We start from the raw sequence: 17,850 nt of genomic DNA, 5'->3' as shown, positions 1-17,850 counted from the left end.
CATGATCCTTTGTATTTCTGCAGTGTCAGTTGTTACTTATCCTTTTCCATTTCTAATTCTATTGATTTGAGTCTTCTCCCTTTTCTTCTTGATGAGTCTGGCTAATGGTTTATCAATTTTGTTTACCTTCTCAAAAAACCAGCTTTTAGTTTTATTGATCTTTGCTATCATTTCCTTCATTTCTTTTTCATTTATTTCTGATCTGATTTTTATGACTTCTTTCCTTCTGCTAACTTTGGGGTTATTTTGTTTGTGCTGTTCCCTCTGCCTGGAATGCTGTTCCTCCAGATCTTTGCATAACTGACCCCCTCCTCTCATGGTCTCTGCTCAAATGTCACCTTCTCAGGGAGGACTACCCTGACCACCTTATCCAAAGTGGCAAGCCCCTCCCGTGCCCTGAGGCTCCATCACCTTGTCACATGTTGGGTTGTCCAGAAGCAAACACAGTGTGTAGAGGGGAAAACAGGCTTTAGAAAAGGGGGGAAGATCAACTGTTTTGGTTGACGAAGCCTCGTCCATGTGAGCAAAGAGCTCTGCAGGCAAGTATTGTCCCCCAAAATGTCCCGAGTCAGCCTGAAATGTACCCCCCTCCTCTCGCAGTCTCTGGATGCAGGTTGCCCTGGAAAAGGTGTGAGCTTGGCAAGGTGTCTCTGCGGCTCAGGCTGACCCTGAAGGAGCTGACAGGTGTGGGCTGTCTGCTGACCACCCTCCCACAGCCAACCACCAAGTCCTTCTTTGTCAGGGCACGTGGGTGGAGCATCCCCATGTCCACAGCATCCCTGATCCTGCTTGAAATATCTTCCCAGCACTTACCACCACCCAACACCGTATATAACTATGTATTTACTTATTATCTTTCCACACAACTCGACTCTTGTCTTCAAGAATATAAGCAATGGCTGTCTTGTTCTCCTTGCCTAGAACACTGCTTGGCATAGAGCAGATACCTAATAAAAATGTGCCCAATGAATGAATGAATGAATGAATGAGTGCCTCCCACTGCTCCCAACTTAACAGGGACGACTGGACAGTGAACGGTTACATTTCAGCATGGTAAGCACCGTCAGAGGGGATATCCCAAGGGCAATGGGTGGCCTCTAACCCAGCCTGGGATTGGGAGTGTCCAGTGTCCAGGGAAGGCTGTCTGACTCCAAGTCCACTGCTATTCCTACTTCACCAGGACAGGACAGGTGATGTGAAAGCAGCTGCCATTGCACTCAGGGCTCCTCCATCATCTTGATGTGTCAGGTACGGTTGCTTAACCATTTCGTGTTTTTATATACTGCCTCTCCGACCACGTTATAACTTCTCTGAGCCCAGGGAGCATGTCTTACTTTTTTTTTTTTTAATCCCCCTCCGTGGGAGTGTGGTGTTTTGTGCACCACTGACATTCACTGCGTAATTACTGAATATATTGATCGGGCCTGTAAGGATGAAGCAGCATGGCTAAGGGTGACTAGGTTTTCTGACCTCCAGTTGGGACACAAGGTCTATAAAAATAAAAACAGCTCTCACTTAGTGAGCGCCAGCTCCAGCCAGATACTGTGCCAAGCCCTTTGCATGTATCACACTATCAGTTCTCATGGCAGCCTTGCAAGGTAGAGGTCTGAATATTGTCTCCATTATACAGATGAGGAAACTGAGGCCCAGAGAGGGGAAAACATTTTCCCAAAATCACACAGTCAACATGTGGTCGAGCTGCCAGACAAGCCTGCGATGATGCTCTTAACCATTACACTGACCTTTTAAGGTTAACAAGACAGTTTTAAGTCAGGATAGAATCATAAAACCTGGTTTGTGAGATCAAACATCTCCATCAGCCTGCAGTCACTAGGGTCTCTGGGTATTCAGGTCAGGGAGCATGACAAATGGCCACTCAGCCCCATTCATTCTCATCTCTGTAGTGATTCCTGATGTCTTCTCTCCATCACTGATTGTGTCTCCACCAGAAGAAAGAACCAGAAGCTGTCTCCCAAAGAGATTTATGTGACAGCACGAAGGTTGGGTGATTGCACCCAGATCATTAAAAATATGGAAACCTGGCTTTCTCAGCACACAGCGTGGTATCATCTCTAGGGATTAGACTCACATTAGCCACACTTTGAGACTGATGTGTAAACCAGATGACAACTTGTTCATGTGCAAAGAGAAATTACTACAGTAGAGATTGGTCAGAAAGTCTACACAACCAGTGCTTTCTCTCCTGGTAAGAAGACCAGCCTGGGGGAATAAATAATAATCTGGTTTCTTGATGAATAAAATCAGGACAAGGAGAGACAACGTTTAGTGGCAGTAGACTGAAACGGCTGGGAGCAAGCATTTCATGGAAAAGATAGTTCAGATGGGATCATAACTAGTACGAGTCAATTGGCAGCAATATCTGCATCCATCTTGTGGCAGAGATTTTTGGTTGTTGCCAAAAGGCCATTGTCAATTCCTTTTCCCATGGCTGCTTCACACTGTAGAGATTAGATAAACATACACTCACTTTCCTTAGAACTGTGGGTGGTCATAGCTGGCCAATGAAACACAATGGCAAGTCATCTTAGGGGGTTCTGGGAAGATATCTGCCTTCCTGGTGAAAGGTACAGAGGCAAGAGAAGAGCTCACTGGTACTACCTCTTTCCCCTTCTTTTTGCTTAAGCATGGATGTGATTCCTGGAGCTGCAGTAGCCATCTTGCAACTATGAGGAAGATGAAAAGCCAATGTGCTAAGGTTTATGGAATGGAAACCTTAGATGCATGGATCATTGATAATATTGCTGATCTGCTGCACCAAACCTGAAACTTCCTACATCCAGACTTCCCATTAGAGAAGGTCATTAAATGTCTTTGTTGCTTAATCCACTGTTGTTTCAGTTACCTGTTGCATGATTACAAATCACTCCAAAATTAAGTGGCTTTAAACAACAACCATTATTATCTCTCACGATTCTGTGAGTTGACTGGGCTCAGCAGGGCAGTTATTCTCTCCACGTGGTGTTGACTGGGGTTGCGATCAACTGGAAACTCGACTGGGTTGAATGCCCAAAGGAGCTCGCTCACGTGCCTGGCAGTTGGCTGACAGATCAGCCTTTCTCTGAATGGCTTGGGTTTCTCACAGCATGGCAGCTGGGTCCCAAAAGGGAGTCTTCCAAGTGTGCAAAAGTAGAAGTTGCAGATCTTTTGCAGCCCAGCCTCAGAAATTACAGAGCATCACTTCCACTTCATTTTATTTTTCAAAGTAAGTCATAGGGTGAGCCCAGATTCAAGAGGAAGGGAAGGAGACACTGCCTCTTAATGAGAGGACTGGCAAGGAAGTTCCAGCCACCTTTAATTGACCACAGTTATCAACCTGCTTTTATACGACTTGTGGCTGAAAGCATTTCTCTAAATGCAGCCTTGCAAAGATCAAGACTCCCTCTCCACTGGGACAACCTGCCGTGGCTACACTGCCAAGGTGGGCATTTGCAACTCTGTTCTTTAGGCCCCCATGGCAGATCATGATGGATACAACCTTGCTTTAAATATGTTAACACATTCAGTCACATGACAGACAAGTCTTGCAGGCCTAGGAGCCATTCTGTCTCTTTAAGGTGACCCTGCACTGCTCTGCTTTGATCTATAATATATTGACTTAATGGTTTAACTCTCAGAAGGCAATCTTTACTCCCTGTGTTTTCCAAGTGCTTGAGAAAACATCACTGTAGCCCCCTAAACCTGGCAACAATCTCCATCAAGATGATTATCCTTCTTGCCCTGTCTGTACTGTAGGGTCGCTGAAAGAATCAGATGGGATGACGGCTGGAAAAGTACCTTGGAATGGTTAAGAGGGATTATTACTATCATATTCAAATAAGCATGTTGTGTTAGTTACGGCTTTTTTGGTAAAAGTGACATAAAACCCAATTCGATCCAGTTTATGCAAAAGGGAGAAAGGTTGGCCGAAAGTCTGAGGGAGTCTTTCCAGTTTCAGGCGTGGTGGGATCCAGCAACTCAAACATCGTCAGCAGGACCTATTTTCTCTCCACCTCTTGGTCCTGATCTCGTCCAGGTTGCTTCATTTCTCAACAGGACAAGCTGCCAACAACTGCAGGTGCATATCCTCCTAACTCTTTAAACAAAACTCCTTCTCCTGACCATTATGGGTCCAAGTCGAGCAACATGCCCATCTCTTAACCAATCCTTATGGCTAAGGGCACGTAATGGGAAGGGGAGACACATGTTATAAAGTATGGATGCTTTGACAGGTACACCGTGAGTGAGCAGAGAACACAGATGTGCAGAGAGAAGCAGGGAGTGGAGTGGTCATGGCAAGAAGTGGAAGAGAAAGACCGTGCAGCTCCATGAGGAAAGTGGAGGCGGGACTTCCCTCCCTGGCTTTTTGTTTCTATCCTTGAGGAGAGAGTCAATCTTGGTAGAAGACATTTAAAGAGACTCGATACTGATCCCAAATTTTCATAGCAAACTGGGGGGAAGAAAAAGCGTTTGAGTTGGAAATTTATCTTGAAAAATGAAACTAAAGCTTATCAACCTAACAAAATTTAGGTCACCATTTCAACAACACATGAATTCTTATGAAGAACGAAAAGTGAATTAAGTAGTAAGGGTTTTTGGGGGGTAATTTTTCTGACAAAATCCTTCACTTCAGCTTTGGCTTTCATAGCATGATAGCAAAAAGGTCATTTAAAAAAAATATTCAAGGGCTTCACCAATTTTTCCTAAGGCCTTCTTGAATCATTTGATATTTAAATCTTTCTCTTTTGAAGTGCTCACCGTGTCACTTTCCTTGTCATTTTTTTTTTTCCTTCAACTGTTAACTCTTTGGGGGGAGGGATGTTCGAAACATTGAATAACCGATATGACAGCATGGAATGATCAACAGTCACCACAACAGCCAGCGTGGCTGAATCTGTGGGTTCTGGCTGGGTATCAATACTGATTGTTCTAAGACCACCAGACTCCCAGGGGCTGTCTGTGATTCTTCTGTCCTTTAAGCATGTTTCATCAACTTCATGGAATCCTGAACTTTGGGCAAGATTTCCAATCAAACATTTGCAGTTGGATTACACTGCATACGCACCAGGGTCAGACAGTCAGTGAGAGGCTGATTCTCTCCGAAAGGACGCATTTGCTATAAGAAACAGCACTCCCTCCCAGGACATGTGATGGGCACTCAAAATTCAGGGGGTCCTTCAGAGAGACTGAGCCACAAGGAAGCTGATGTGGTAGAAAAGGATTCATGCTAGTATATTAATCATTAAAATTTTGAACAATTGATGTTGTATAATTACTGAAAGAGCTGGAGGACAACTTCTAAGCCTCTCCACAACTCCATCATCTCCAGGACTCAGATGATGAATACTCAGTAACAAAGACGTCCTGAGTTTTGTTTGTGAACTAGCTTGCATGGACTCCCTTTCTTGCAGGCAATAAGCCTTGCCAAAGACAGTCAGGATTTATGCAGAGGGTCACCGGATGGTTTTGACAGAAATATCCGAACCACTTGGAAAAAATACGATGACCATGAATGGGTCTGATATTTTCTGAATTTGTTTCCTAAGTGAAATGCTCAAATATCAGCCTACATGGTTCAAACTGGAAATCCTATTTATAAAATTCAGGACAGATCCCTTACACAACTGTAGTCTTTAGCCCACCGATTCAGAGAGGTGTGGGGCTTCCCTTTGCTAATCATGGGACAGAAAACGGAGTAAACACAGAAGAGGGAAAGGAGCAGCTGAATTGATGAATTCTCCATCTCGTCTCTTTGCTGAGGCTTTGGAGTTCTGATCCTCGGACTTAGGGGGCAGGGCTGGGGTGGTTACAGGTCCCTGGGTATCTTCCTTGCCTCAATTTTGAGGAACAACAGCAATTATTTCATGTTCTGCAATGCTAATTAACTCGAATCAGTCAAAGGCTTGCCCAGATCAGAAACGGTTCTGAAAATAGACTTGTGAATTCTGCAGACTATGAACTTTCCTTAATTATCATGTTAACATACATCCTTCCCATGCCTCAAGTCAAAGCTTTTTCAGTCTTGGGAACAGAAGAGCAAGAGCATCTGAAGCTAGCAATCATTGGCTCTCAAAGGAGTCTAGCAGTACAAAGCTGCAGTTCTACAGCCTGACAGGTGTGGACGTAAATCTTGGCTCTGGTACTTACTAACTGCGTGACCTTGGGTAAGTCATTTAACTTGTGTGTGCCTCAGTTTTCCAATCTCTAAAATGAGGAAAATAATAGTATCTACCTCATGGGGTTGTTGTATTAAGTATAAATGTTTTCAAGACCTAACACATAATGAAAGTCTAAAAATTATGATGAATCTGACCCAGGGGTAGACAATCTAGATTTTTTTCCCCTACTGGGCCATTATTCTTCCTTGTAGTAATAGCCCCTTGGGTTTCCTTGGAGTAACCACCCCTTCTCTGCTCAGGGTGGTTCAAGAGGGACTAAAAAAATTCACCCCAACTCCAGGGCTGAAACTATGTATTAGTTTGCTAGGGCTTCACAGACTGGGTGACTTAAACAACAAAAATTTCTCACAGCTCTGGTGGCTAAAGGTCTGAGATCAAGGCGTTGGCAGGGTTAATTTCTTCTGAGGCCTCTCTCCTTGGCTTGCAGATGGTCATCTTCTCCCTGTGTCTTCACATGGTCTTCCCTCTGTATGTGTCTGTGTCCTAATTTCCCCTTCTTGTGAGGACACCAGTCATATTGGATTAGGGCCCAACCATATGTATGACCTCATTTTACCTTAATTACCTCTTTAAAGACTGTATCTCCAAAATATAGTCACATTATGAGATACTGGGGGGTTAGGACTTCAACATATGAATCTGGGGGAGACAAAACTCAGCCCATAAAAACTTGTGACCCAGATCTGGCCAAAATATTTTCCTTCCCCTGGTCAGAGTGATTGATTCAATCCAAGACATTTTTTAAAAACTTAAGTACAGAGAATTTCTTCATTTGCAAGATTGTGTGTTGTAAAATATAAGTGTGGAATGGAACTGCTGGGCTCACCATATGGAAAAGACCAATACAGAAGAAAACATAACAGAGAGATAGAAAGAGAGAGACAGTCCTGATGTCATCATTTGAGCCCCTGGAGCCAGCTGAGCCTGAAGCTCGAACGACAGTTCATTCATATAATTCACTAAACATCCCCTTTTGTGACTTTAGCCACTTCGAACTGGGTTTCTGTCACTTCCAACCAAAGAAGTCTTGCCTAGCATAGCGCCTACTTAGTTATTAAGCAGGCTGTAGATCCCAAAGAAACGGGGAAAAAAAGGAGAGGATCGAGAGGGAGGACTGCAAAGTGGAAGGACTATTTACAGAAAAAACTAGGTAGGAATCATGAGCATACATTACAGGGGATGGGGTAGATTTAAGAACAGATGTGTATTCCTTTCAGCCTAATGTAATAAATCTGACTGCACAGTACTTGAGGCAAGTAGTTCTTCACTAAACCAGTCTTCTGAGAGGCAGTAATAGATGCAGTGTATCCCAAGTGCCTAGGCGCTCAAAAATACTTGTGGATTTGAATGAGCTTACTAAGAAATCTTTTGCATTTTATGATTTAACATAGACACCACTGAAATAATGAATTTGCCATAGCATTATATTTGCAAACGCCCAGTGCACTCATTGTTGGAGAATTACACTGATAATCACACAGTTGTCGAGTATTAATTTCAATGAGGCCTAATACCTCAAAGAGGAAACTTTCAAGTGCATCCTCTCACCATTAGCTGACCTGTAACCGGCCCCTCCTTTACCCATGAATCGCATTATAATTCTCTGTTGCAATCTGGAACTGCTTTGCTTGGGACCCATTGCGGCCCCTCGTGAAAGAGGTTTGGGTGGGAGAAGAGGGAAGAAGATATGCTTACGACATTGGACAGCAGCATGGAGTGAGAAGAGTCTGGCCTCCTCTACTTGGCTTATGGCACTGGAGAAGAACCCTGAACTTGGGAGATGCTAAGTCTCTATCGAGCTGCTGGTTACCTGCCCATCCTCCCCTCCAGAGAGAGATTATTCCTTACCCTGGAAGGTAAGTAAATGTCTCTGGAATATGGGGCTTGCTGTAGGTTTACTGATCTACAAAGGTAAGCAAATATCCTCCAGGAAGAGAAGGGAACTTTCTTATCTCGGAATGTCTCCTGGGAGAGAGAGTTTCTCTATCTTCAGTTTGCTATTCAATCAGCCTTGAACGAAACTTATCAGTGTCCGTTCCCGGGAAGGCCCAGACCATACAAGAACCCAGTGACTCCAGGGAGAACTCTCTCCCAACAGACGTGTGCAGAGACGACGATGACACAGGATGGAAGGAACCTGGATCCCTGAATCACCAGATGGAGGAGGGCCTTTGCCAACTCACATAAGGCTTCATCTGAGCAAAATATAAACTTTTGTGATGTTCGACCACTGAGATTTCAGGTCTCGTCTACTGTGGCAGCTAGCGTTAATAATCCTAACAAAGATGACTGTAACATACATTGAACAAGTTATACTTGTATGGGAAATAAGAGAGCTAGAATATATACAGTAAACTCCAAATGACAAGGACGGGGTGGGATTTGGGAGAGGGTAGAAGATTATGAAGCAGTTGTCACCTTACTAGTGACAGTATGAAAGGAAACAGAATTTGAGAGACAAGCCACAGCCGTCCAGGACCACATCCCCCCAGACTCAGCATATCCAAGTGTAATCAGCCCCCCTCAGTCACGAGCATCCACACTGGAGCAAAAGCCGAGGATGACTTTCACACCAGTTTAGACATTTTCAGATCATCCTAAGCTCAATTACGGCTAAACCAATAACATGCCCCAAACATCATTATTGGAAAATCACCAACCAGGCCCGCTAATTGTATTTGCGGCCTCTGCACCATATTAGTAAAGCAATAAGTGCAGCATGATCTTCCCGGGGGACAGCTATTCACAAGGCCAATTTCCTTAGGAGGAGATTTGCATATTGCACCAGCTTGGAACTAATGCGTCTCGGGAAATCAGCTGTCAGATCAATAACATTTGCAACCAGAAAATATTTGGAGCAAACAGTGGAGTACAGCCTGCAGTTGAGACTGATATGATCCTTACCTGACACTTTCAAGCTGTCGTGACTCAGAACCTTTGGGGTCAATTTGGAGATACTGTTCACATTCCCTGGCAAGACACAAAGAAGCCTCATTATAAGACTTGGCAACTCTTTCCTGGGAAGCTCACCATATTATCACTAAACTGAAAAAAGCAAACAACATTACTAAGCTCCTTCTGTGTTCCAAGCTTGATGCCTTGCCCTTGAGCAGTGTACATAGAGATAAGTGGTCTTTATGGAAGTCCGGAAGGAGTTCAAATTCCAGATCTGAAGCTTCCTAAGGCAGTTTTCTTTACTTCTCTGAGTCTCAATTTTCAAATCTGCACAATAGAAATAATAATACCTATTTTCCAAAAGTGTTTTGATCATTGAAGAGAAGGTGCGTAAAGTGACCAGCGTAGTGTGTGGCACATAGTAAGTGCTCACTTAATAGTTACTGCTATGACTGTAAGTACCTCTTTTTTTTGTTTTTTGCGGTACGCGGGCCTCTCACTGTTGTGGCCTCTCCCGTTGCGGAGCACAGGCTCTGGACGCGCAGGTTCAGCAGCCATGGCTCACGGGCCTAGCCACTCCGCGGCACGTGGGAATCTTCCTGGACTGGGGCATGAATCCATGTCCCCTCCATCGGCAGGCGGACTCTCAACCACTGCACCACCAGGGAAGCCCTAGGTACCTCTTTTTAATTGAACTTAACCAATGTTCGTTAAACGAATTAACGTTCCCCCTCAACTGGACCATTTGAGGGAAATAAGGAGTTTACCCAGCGATCTAGATTGACCTCCATAACCCTTCCACCCAAATATAAAAGGCATCTCATTTTGTTTTTGAAGTAACAGAAAGAAATTGTCAGCTTCTCTTCTTTAGGTTGGTTTTTTTTTTCAGGAAAAGCCCTTGATGTAACCTAGCATTCTAGGAGTTTCAGATAAAGATTAAGAAGTCAATAAAAAAGGAAGAAAATACAAAAAGCATTGAAGAGTGAGAAGTATTTAACAATTCATAATGTTGGGGTTACTTGTGAATCAGGTAGGCCTGGGACTGAATTCTAGATTGAGTACTTAGCAAAGGTGTAGCTTGGGGAAAATAACATAATGTCTCTGAGCCATGGTTTACTCTATGCAAAATGGAAACACCATCCACCTCAAAGAGTTAAGGCAAACACTAAATAAGATGATAAAATTTTAATGACGGTTAGTTCTCATCCCCTCCTTTTCATCTCCCATCATTATAGGCTCAAATTAATTCAGTAAATGTGGATTAGGCACTGTGGTCGACCCAGGGGACATGGTGGTAAACAAGACCAACAAGGTCACTGTCTTCACATTCCAGACCCCATTCTGGAGGAGAATAGATAAATTACTCAACCAACTCCACAAATCAACGGAAAAGTGCACTTGTAAGACGCACTAGGAAGAAATTAAATAATATGTTAATGAGAATTTGCTAAGAGGACCTGGCTGAAATGTTAAGAAAGGCCTCTCTGAAGGAGGCCTCTCTTGCCCATTATGGGTTGTAAGCATATTTCCTAAGGGGGAGAGGCTGGAAAGTACCACTGAGAGAGTAAGCATGGGGCCAGATCATGCTGAGTCTCACAGGGTGAGCTACAGGACCTCCACATCACAACCACAGGAGACACCAAGTACACTGAACACACAGCAGCCCTGGTAGGCAATATTCAGAAAGCAGAAACCACAAAGGACCAGAAGCATAAATAAAATATAAAGGGTGTAAGGGAAAGCATTCAGAAGAAAAAAAAAAAACATGGAACTTCCAAGTGCAGCTGTGATGGAAGAACTGAGGCAGACCAATATTCCCAACAAGTATAACTAGAAAAGCTGGATAAAATATTTACAAATGTTCAAAAATTCTATTTGAGGGCTTCCTTGTTGGCACACTGGTTAAGAATCCACCTGCCAATGCAGGGGACACGGGTTCGAGCTCTGGTCCAGGAAGATCCCACATGCCGCGGAACAACTAAGCCTGTGTGCCACAACTACTGAGCCTGCGCTCTAGAGCCCGCGAGCCACAACTACTGAGCCCGTGTGCCGCAACTACTGAAGCCTGCACGCCTAGAGCCCATGCTTCGCAACAAGAGAAGCCACCACGATGAGAAGCCCGCGCGCTGCAACAAAGAGTAAGCCCTGCTCGGTGCAACCAGAGAAAGCCCACGTGCAGCAATGAAAACCCAAAAATAAATAACATTAAAAAAAAAAATTAAGGCAGGAAAGGACGGGGGAAAGGAAACAAAAAAAAATAGTAATATTGTAGTTATAAAATCAAATATATCAGTAATTGTATTACATGTTAATTGATTAAACACTCCAATTAATAGACCTAGCTTGTCAGAGTGCATTAGGATAAAACAGTTATATGCTGCTTATATGAGCTACACCATAAACATAAGGACACAGAAAGACTGAAAGTAAAAGAATGAAAAAACAAAACCAAAAAAAACACTATCCAAAAGAAAGGTGGTATAGTTAAAATAATATTAAGCCAAGTAATCCTAAAGTCAAGATGCATAACTAGAAATAAAGAGAAATTTTTCAATAAAAAGGTTAATTTGTGGCAATCGTATTGTAATGCATACAACTACTGGATCACTATGCTGTGCATCTGAAACTAACAGTGTTGTAGATCAATTATAGTTCAATTAAAATTTTTTCTAATTTTTAAAAATTTTTTAAAAATTAATTTTAAATAAAGATAAATACAATCCGATTTTTTAAAAAAATAAGTATAGTGCTGAATTTCTTAGCAGTCACAGGTTTTCTAGCTTAATTCCACAGTGGTCAGATAATCCTTGCTGAATAATTCCAGTTCTTCTGTATTTTGACCATTCTATGTTTTGAATCATTTTATGATTGAACACTCTATATACCTTTGAAAATAATATGTATCCTTTCATTGTTTGGTATAGTGTCCTATAAAAAATAATATAAAATAAAACAGATTTTAAAAGGTTAATTCACCAGCAAGAGATAGCAATTTTACATTCACATACACATAATAGCATATTTTCAAAATACTTAAATCAAAAAACTAAGAAGAGGGAATTCCCTGGCAGTCCAGTGGTTAGGACTCCACTCTTCCACTGCAGGGGGCACAGGTTCAATCCCTGGTTGGGGAACTAAGATCCCACAAGCCGCGTGGTGTGGCCAGTAAATAAATAAATAAAAAGAAAAGTGGATAAATCCATAGCAATAGTGGAATATTTTAACCACCTCTCTCAGTAACTAATAAAACAAGCAGACAAAAAAGTGGTAGGAGTATACAGATGTAAGCAACACGATTAATGAACTTGACTTATTTGGTATTAGAATGTTTAACAATAGATTGGACACAGCTTTTTAAAAAAAAAAGGATTAGTGAAACAGGAGAGAAGTCAGTATAAATCATCCACTGCACCAAGGATAGCTGTATATGTACACATTTTTTTCAAGGGCACATGGAACGTTTACCTAAAATGGGTCATGAGATAAATTTAAATAAATTTCAAGGATTAATATTAATCAGAATATATATTCTAACTACAATGCATTTATGCTAGAAATCAACAATAACTTTAAAATCTCTTAAAACCCGCCTGGAAATTAAGAAAAAGTCACAAAGGAAAGTAGGAATATTTTGAAATGAATGATAATAAAAATAAGACATATCAAAAAGTATGGTAAGTAGCTAAAGCTCTAGTTAGGCAAAAACTTACAGCTTTTTTTCTTTTATTTTTTCTTTTTAAATTTTTTGGCCATGCCTCGCAGCATGTGGGATCTTAGTTCCCCAACCAGGGATCAAACCTGTGCCCCCTGCAGTGTAAGCACAGAGTCTTAACCACTGGACCCCCAGGGAAGTCCCACAGCTTTAAGTGGATATATTAGAAAACAAGATAGGATGGAATCAATGATATAAATATCCATCTCAAGAAGTAAGAAAAAGAACAACAAATCAAACTCAAAGTAGAAGGAAGAAAATAACAAAGATAAAAGCAAAAAATCAATGAAACAGAAAACAAACTTACAATAGAGAAAAGCAACAAAGCCCCAAATTGGTTCTTCAAAAAGGCTAATAAAATTGATAAGTGCCAATCAAGATCGTATGGGCATTGAAAAGATAACAATATGATTATAAACAACTTTATACCATTAGAATTTGACAATGTAGATGAAGTATGCAAATTCCCCTTACCAAAACTGACATAAGAAGAAATAAAACATCTGAATACTTCTATATCTATTAAAGAAATTGAATCTATAATTAACATTCCCACAAAGAAATATCTAGATCCAGATATCGAATCCTTCCAAGCATTTAAACAAGACATAATACTGACCTTACACAACATCTACTAGGAAATATTAAAAAATGAAACATTTCTCAATTCATTTTTTAAGGTCAACATAACCTTGATACGAACACCTGGATACCAAAATCTGACAAGGAAACTATAAGAAAAAAAAGTACAGTCCAAACTCTCTCTCAGACCCAGATGCAAAACTCCCAAACAAAATATTATCAAATCAAATGCAGTTATACATAAAAAGGATGCTAGATCATGACCAAGTTTGGTTTCTCCCAGGACTACAAAGTTGATTTCACATTTGAAAAGAAATCACTATAATTGTCCACATTTATGGAACAAATGTCAAAAGAGAATATAGAATCATCTCAACAGATAAAGAAAAGCATTTGAAAAAGTCAAATACCCATTTATGGTTTAATCTTAGCACACTAAGATACTTTTGATAAAGGGTAGCTACAAAAAACTAGCACCAACATCACATGTAATGGTGAAATATTGAAGATTTTCTCTATGAGGTTGGGAATGAGTTAGGGATACCCATTACACCGCTTCTAACCCACCATATCAGAAGTTCTGCAGACCAGCTGTTCAGCCCATGCTCTCTGGAAACTTCCTCCGCCACCCAGAGGTAGGCCACTCCTATAGGTCAGGTGTGACCCACATCTTCCTGTTTCTCCATCACTGGTGGACTGCGTATTTCTATGGGGCCCACACCTTCTCCAAAGAGCTCTGAATTTCAGCCTAGGCAGTGGGGATGGGGGCCCTTTTAAGTTTCCAAGCATCTTTATTTATTCCCTATCTCTTGGCCCCAGGGGTAGTAACAACTTTCTGTAGTTGCTCCTGCTGTACCCCTTAGTCATCTTCTACCCTTTTAAATAATGATCTGCCTTTTTACTAGTCAACACATTTTTATATTAAATTTTCCCTATTCAAATGACTGGTCCAGCTTCCATCTCTTCATTGGACCCTGAGTGATACAAGACCTAAATAAATGCAAGAATAAATAATATTCATGGATTGGAAGACTCAACATTCTAAAGAAGTCATTCTCTCTAAGTTGAGCTACAGATTTTAACAAAACCTCAGTCAAAATCCCAACAGGTTTCTTTTTGTTTGCATTGATATGCTAATTCCATAATGTATATGGAAATAAAAAGGGCCAAGAATATCCAAGATAATCTTGATGATGAGCTAGGTTGGAAGATTTATACTTTCAGATATTAAAAACTATGATGAAGCAACATTAATTAAGACAGTGGGGTAATGGTGCAAGGTAGATGAATAGATCAGTAGAAGAGAATACAGTCCAGAAACAGACTTATAATATATGGTTACTTGATTTATGACAAAGAGACCATTGCAGTGTGGTAGGGAAAGATACTATTTTTCAAAACGGGCTCAGTCAGTGGAAATCCACGTGGAAAAAAGAAAATGTCTTGCTTCACACTATATATAAAATCAACTCCAGGGGGATGGTAGACCTTAAATGTAAGGATACAAAAATAAAGCTTCTGAAAGATAAACCTAGAATAAGCAAAGATTTTTTTCAACAGGACCTACAAAACACCGACTAATTTAAATGACTGATAAATTAGACTTCATTAAAATTAAGAACTTCTGTTCATTAAACTCATCAGTAAGATACTGAGGAACTGCCAAACTGTTTTCCACAATATTTGCACCATTTTATATCCCCGCCAGCAATGTATGTGTTCCAAATTCTCTGCATTCTCTCCAACACTTGTTATTTTTCTTTCTTTTTTAAAATTATGGCCATCCTAATGGATATGAAGTGGATCTCATCATGGTTTTGATTTGCATTTCTCTAATGACTCATAAAAAGGAATAAAGTACTAACATATACTACAACTTAGATAAACCTTGAAAATAGTGAGCTAAGTGAAAGAAGCCAGGCACAAAAGTCCATATATTATATGACTCTCCTTATACGAAATGTCCAAAATAGGCAAATCTACAGAGACCAAAAGTCAACAGGTGGTTACCAGAGGATAGGGAGAGACGGGAATTGGGGCTGGCTGCTAATAGGTATAGGATTTCTTTTTGGAGGGATAGAAATGTTCTCAAATGAATAATGGTGATGTTGCACAACTCTGTAAATATACTAAAAACCACTGAATTGTATACTTTAAAGGGTGAACTTTATAATAGGTGAATTATATCTCAATAAAGCTGCTATTTTTTAAAATACCTAGATATGAGCTCACTGCTCAGTCGACTTTGTCTGCTTGCTCTCACCTGATATTCATTGTCTGTAGAACCCTTAAATATATTTTGGTTATTTTGCTCCTTAGTAAATTACATGTGCTTATTCTTCTATACTAAATCAGTTTGCAAATGACCAAAGAGATTTTTTTAAAAAAACACAGGTCTTGCTTTTAAGAGAATTCTTTTAAGTGTCCGTGGATGTAAAATGATGTCTTAAATAATTGAAAATAGTTTTTAAATAATATTAACCAAAAAAGAGGTGTGATGAAAACATTTAGTGGCGGTTAATCTGAAAAAAATAGGTTTTAAATCATAAAGTGGCACTTAATTGACCTGCAATAACTGGCTTGTTAAATCTAAATTAAATCATGATCTGAAGCTCTTTTTTAAAAAAGTAGAACTCCTAAAGATTTGCAGGAAAAAAATTAGTTAAGTCCAAGAAATAGCAATGAGAGTTGGATACTGAACCAATTGTTGAAGAAGCCTAGAAACTTTTGCATTACTCACTTGCCCAGTGTTGTTTAATAAGAACTTACTGGGCACTTGCTATGCACTAGGCATTGTGCTGGATGCTGAAAGCACAGTGTGAAGCAAGGAGACAGGTGTCTACCCTCTTGGACCACACAGTCTAGCCATTGGCACTGCCCAATAGAAAGAGAATATCAGCCACATCTGTAATTTTAATTTTCCACTGGCCACATTAAAGAATTAAGAAGAAATAGTTGGAATCATTTTAATAATTTATTTAATTTACCCCACTATATCCCAAATATAATTTACCCCACTATATCCCAAATATAATTTCAACATGTTAGAATATAAAGAATTACAAATGATATAGTTCACATTCTTTTCCTCATGCTAAGTCTTTGAAACCCAGTGTGTAATTCACACTTAAGGCACAATCTCAAGTCAGACTGGCTTCATTTCACATGCTCAGCAACACACAGGATGTGACTAGTGGCTACCATGTTGGACAGTGCAGTTCTAGCTGTATTACTATCTCATTTTTGTTTTTTTTCTCTTTCATTCTATTTTCCCTAATGTTCTCAGTATGTCGTTCGGACCCTGGCTTTGAGGTTAGAATTAATATGGAAATTAGGGCCTGCGTACGGAAAAGTACCTATTACCGTAAAGACTTTATACTAAAAATAGCAGTATTGTCACATGATGTACTCGTTTAATTGCCCTATATTTGGCATCTTGTTGGCTGCTGCATTGTTGGTACCAGGCACACAATAGGTGTCAAAAAGTGCTTATTGAATGAGTACAAGTCCTGTGAGTTTCCAAGTGGGAGAAATCCCTATAGCTGGAAGGGGCTGAGAAGACTTCTTAAAGGATTTATTCATTCATGCAACAAATATTTTTTGACCAACCACTATGATGGGTTTGAACTGGGTCTAGATGCACCAACAGGACTAGAACAATGTAAGTAATCCTGACTAGTTGGTTCACCATGTTGACCCAACCATTGCTTCAGAGACTTCAGTCCTTTTTCAAGGACCTTAACAATTTTCACCAAAAACCACCGGCACTATTGTGTATCTCCTTAAATCGACACACATTTTTTGACTTAGGAAAATTCTAACATATAAATTCAAGCATATAACATAAATGTCAAACTACTATCCCTTGCCATTATTAACAACTATAAAAAAATAAAAACAACATATCCAGTGCTATTAAATTCTCTAAAGGTACTGTTGCCCACTGGAGACTCTCAGGCAATGGCTTGGTTTCCTTCCTTGCTCAAAAGTAGATTAGCCAACACTAGAGAGGTGTTAGAAACGTATTAGTACCTAACGAATACCGTCTCCCTGCTATAATCAGTAGATAAGGCATTTGAAAAAAGAATAGCTGTGTGATTCAACTGTATGCAACGTTCAGTGCTGCCTAAAGTCATGCTGTGCGTAACCAGTGGTACACATACCACATTCTGTTCTAAGAACATGAATGGCTTCCAGAAGGAGACCGGGCAGGCGGCCTGTTTCATGATTCAGTGAACATTCCACACTTGCCTATAAACCAGACTCTCGAAGACGTCATTACCTTTGAGGAACATCCTGTTTCCAAAGCAAGCACACTCTCCTCTCTTCCTCTGCGGTTGGAGGATACACCAATGTTCACAGTGCAGAACAGCCATAAACTATATTCCTAACGTGAAGTCTGGCTAGAGCTTGTTTTTAAGGGAAGCGATACGTTGTTTTGGTTTAAAGCCCAGGCTTTGGAGTCAGACAAACCCAGATTGGCAT

The 17,850-nt window shown here is 40.6% G+C and overlaps 1 protein-coding gene across 5 annotated transcripts in view; it reads right to left on the bottom strand.

The window, feature by feature from the left end:
- The window catches only part of SUDS3 (SDS3 homolog, SIN3A corepressor complex component), a 315,049-nt gene that overhangs the window by 150,594 nt on the left and 146,605 nt on the right, over positions 1–17,850 (bottom strand). For 4 of the 5 annotated variants that reach the window (XM_055080658.1, XM_028480816.2, XM_055080659.1 and 1 more), the window contains exon 13: positions 9,081–9,146. In XM_055080658.1, coding sequence (XP_054936633.1) covers positions 9,081–9,146 — 66 coding nt within the window. Of the gene's footprint in view, positions 1–9,080; positions 9,147–17,850 lie in introns of those variants that run through there. The other variant, XM_024120705.3, reaches the window with a different exon arrangement.

This window comes from Physeter macrocephalus, chromosome 19 (assembly GCF_002837175.3).
Source record: "Physeter macrocephalus isolate SW-GA chromosome 19, ASM283717v5, whole genome shotgun sequence".
Classification (NCBI taxonomy): domain Eukaryota; kingdom Metazoa; phylum Chordata; class Mammalia; order Artiodactyla; family Physeteridae; genus Physeter; species Physeter macrocephalus.
Note: the sequence above shows the minus strand (reverse complement) of the source record. Positions and strands in the feature narration are given on the sequence as shown.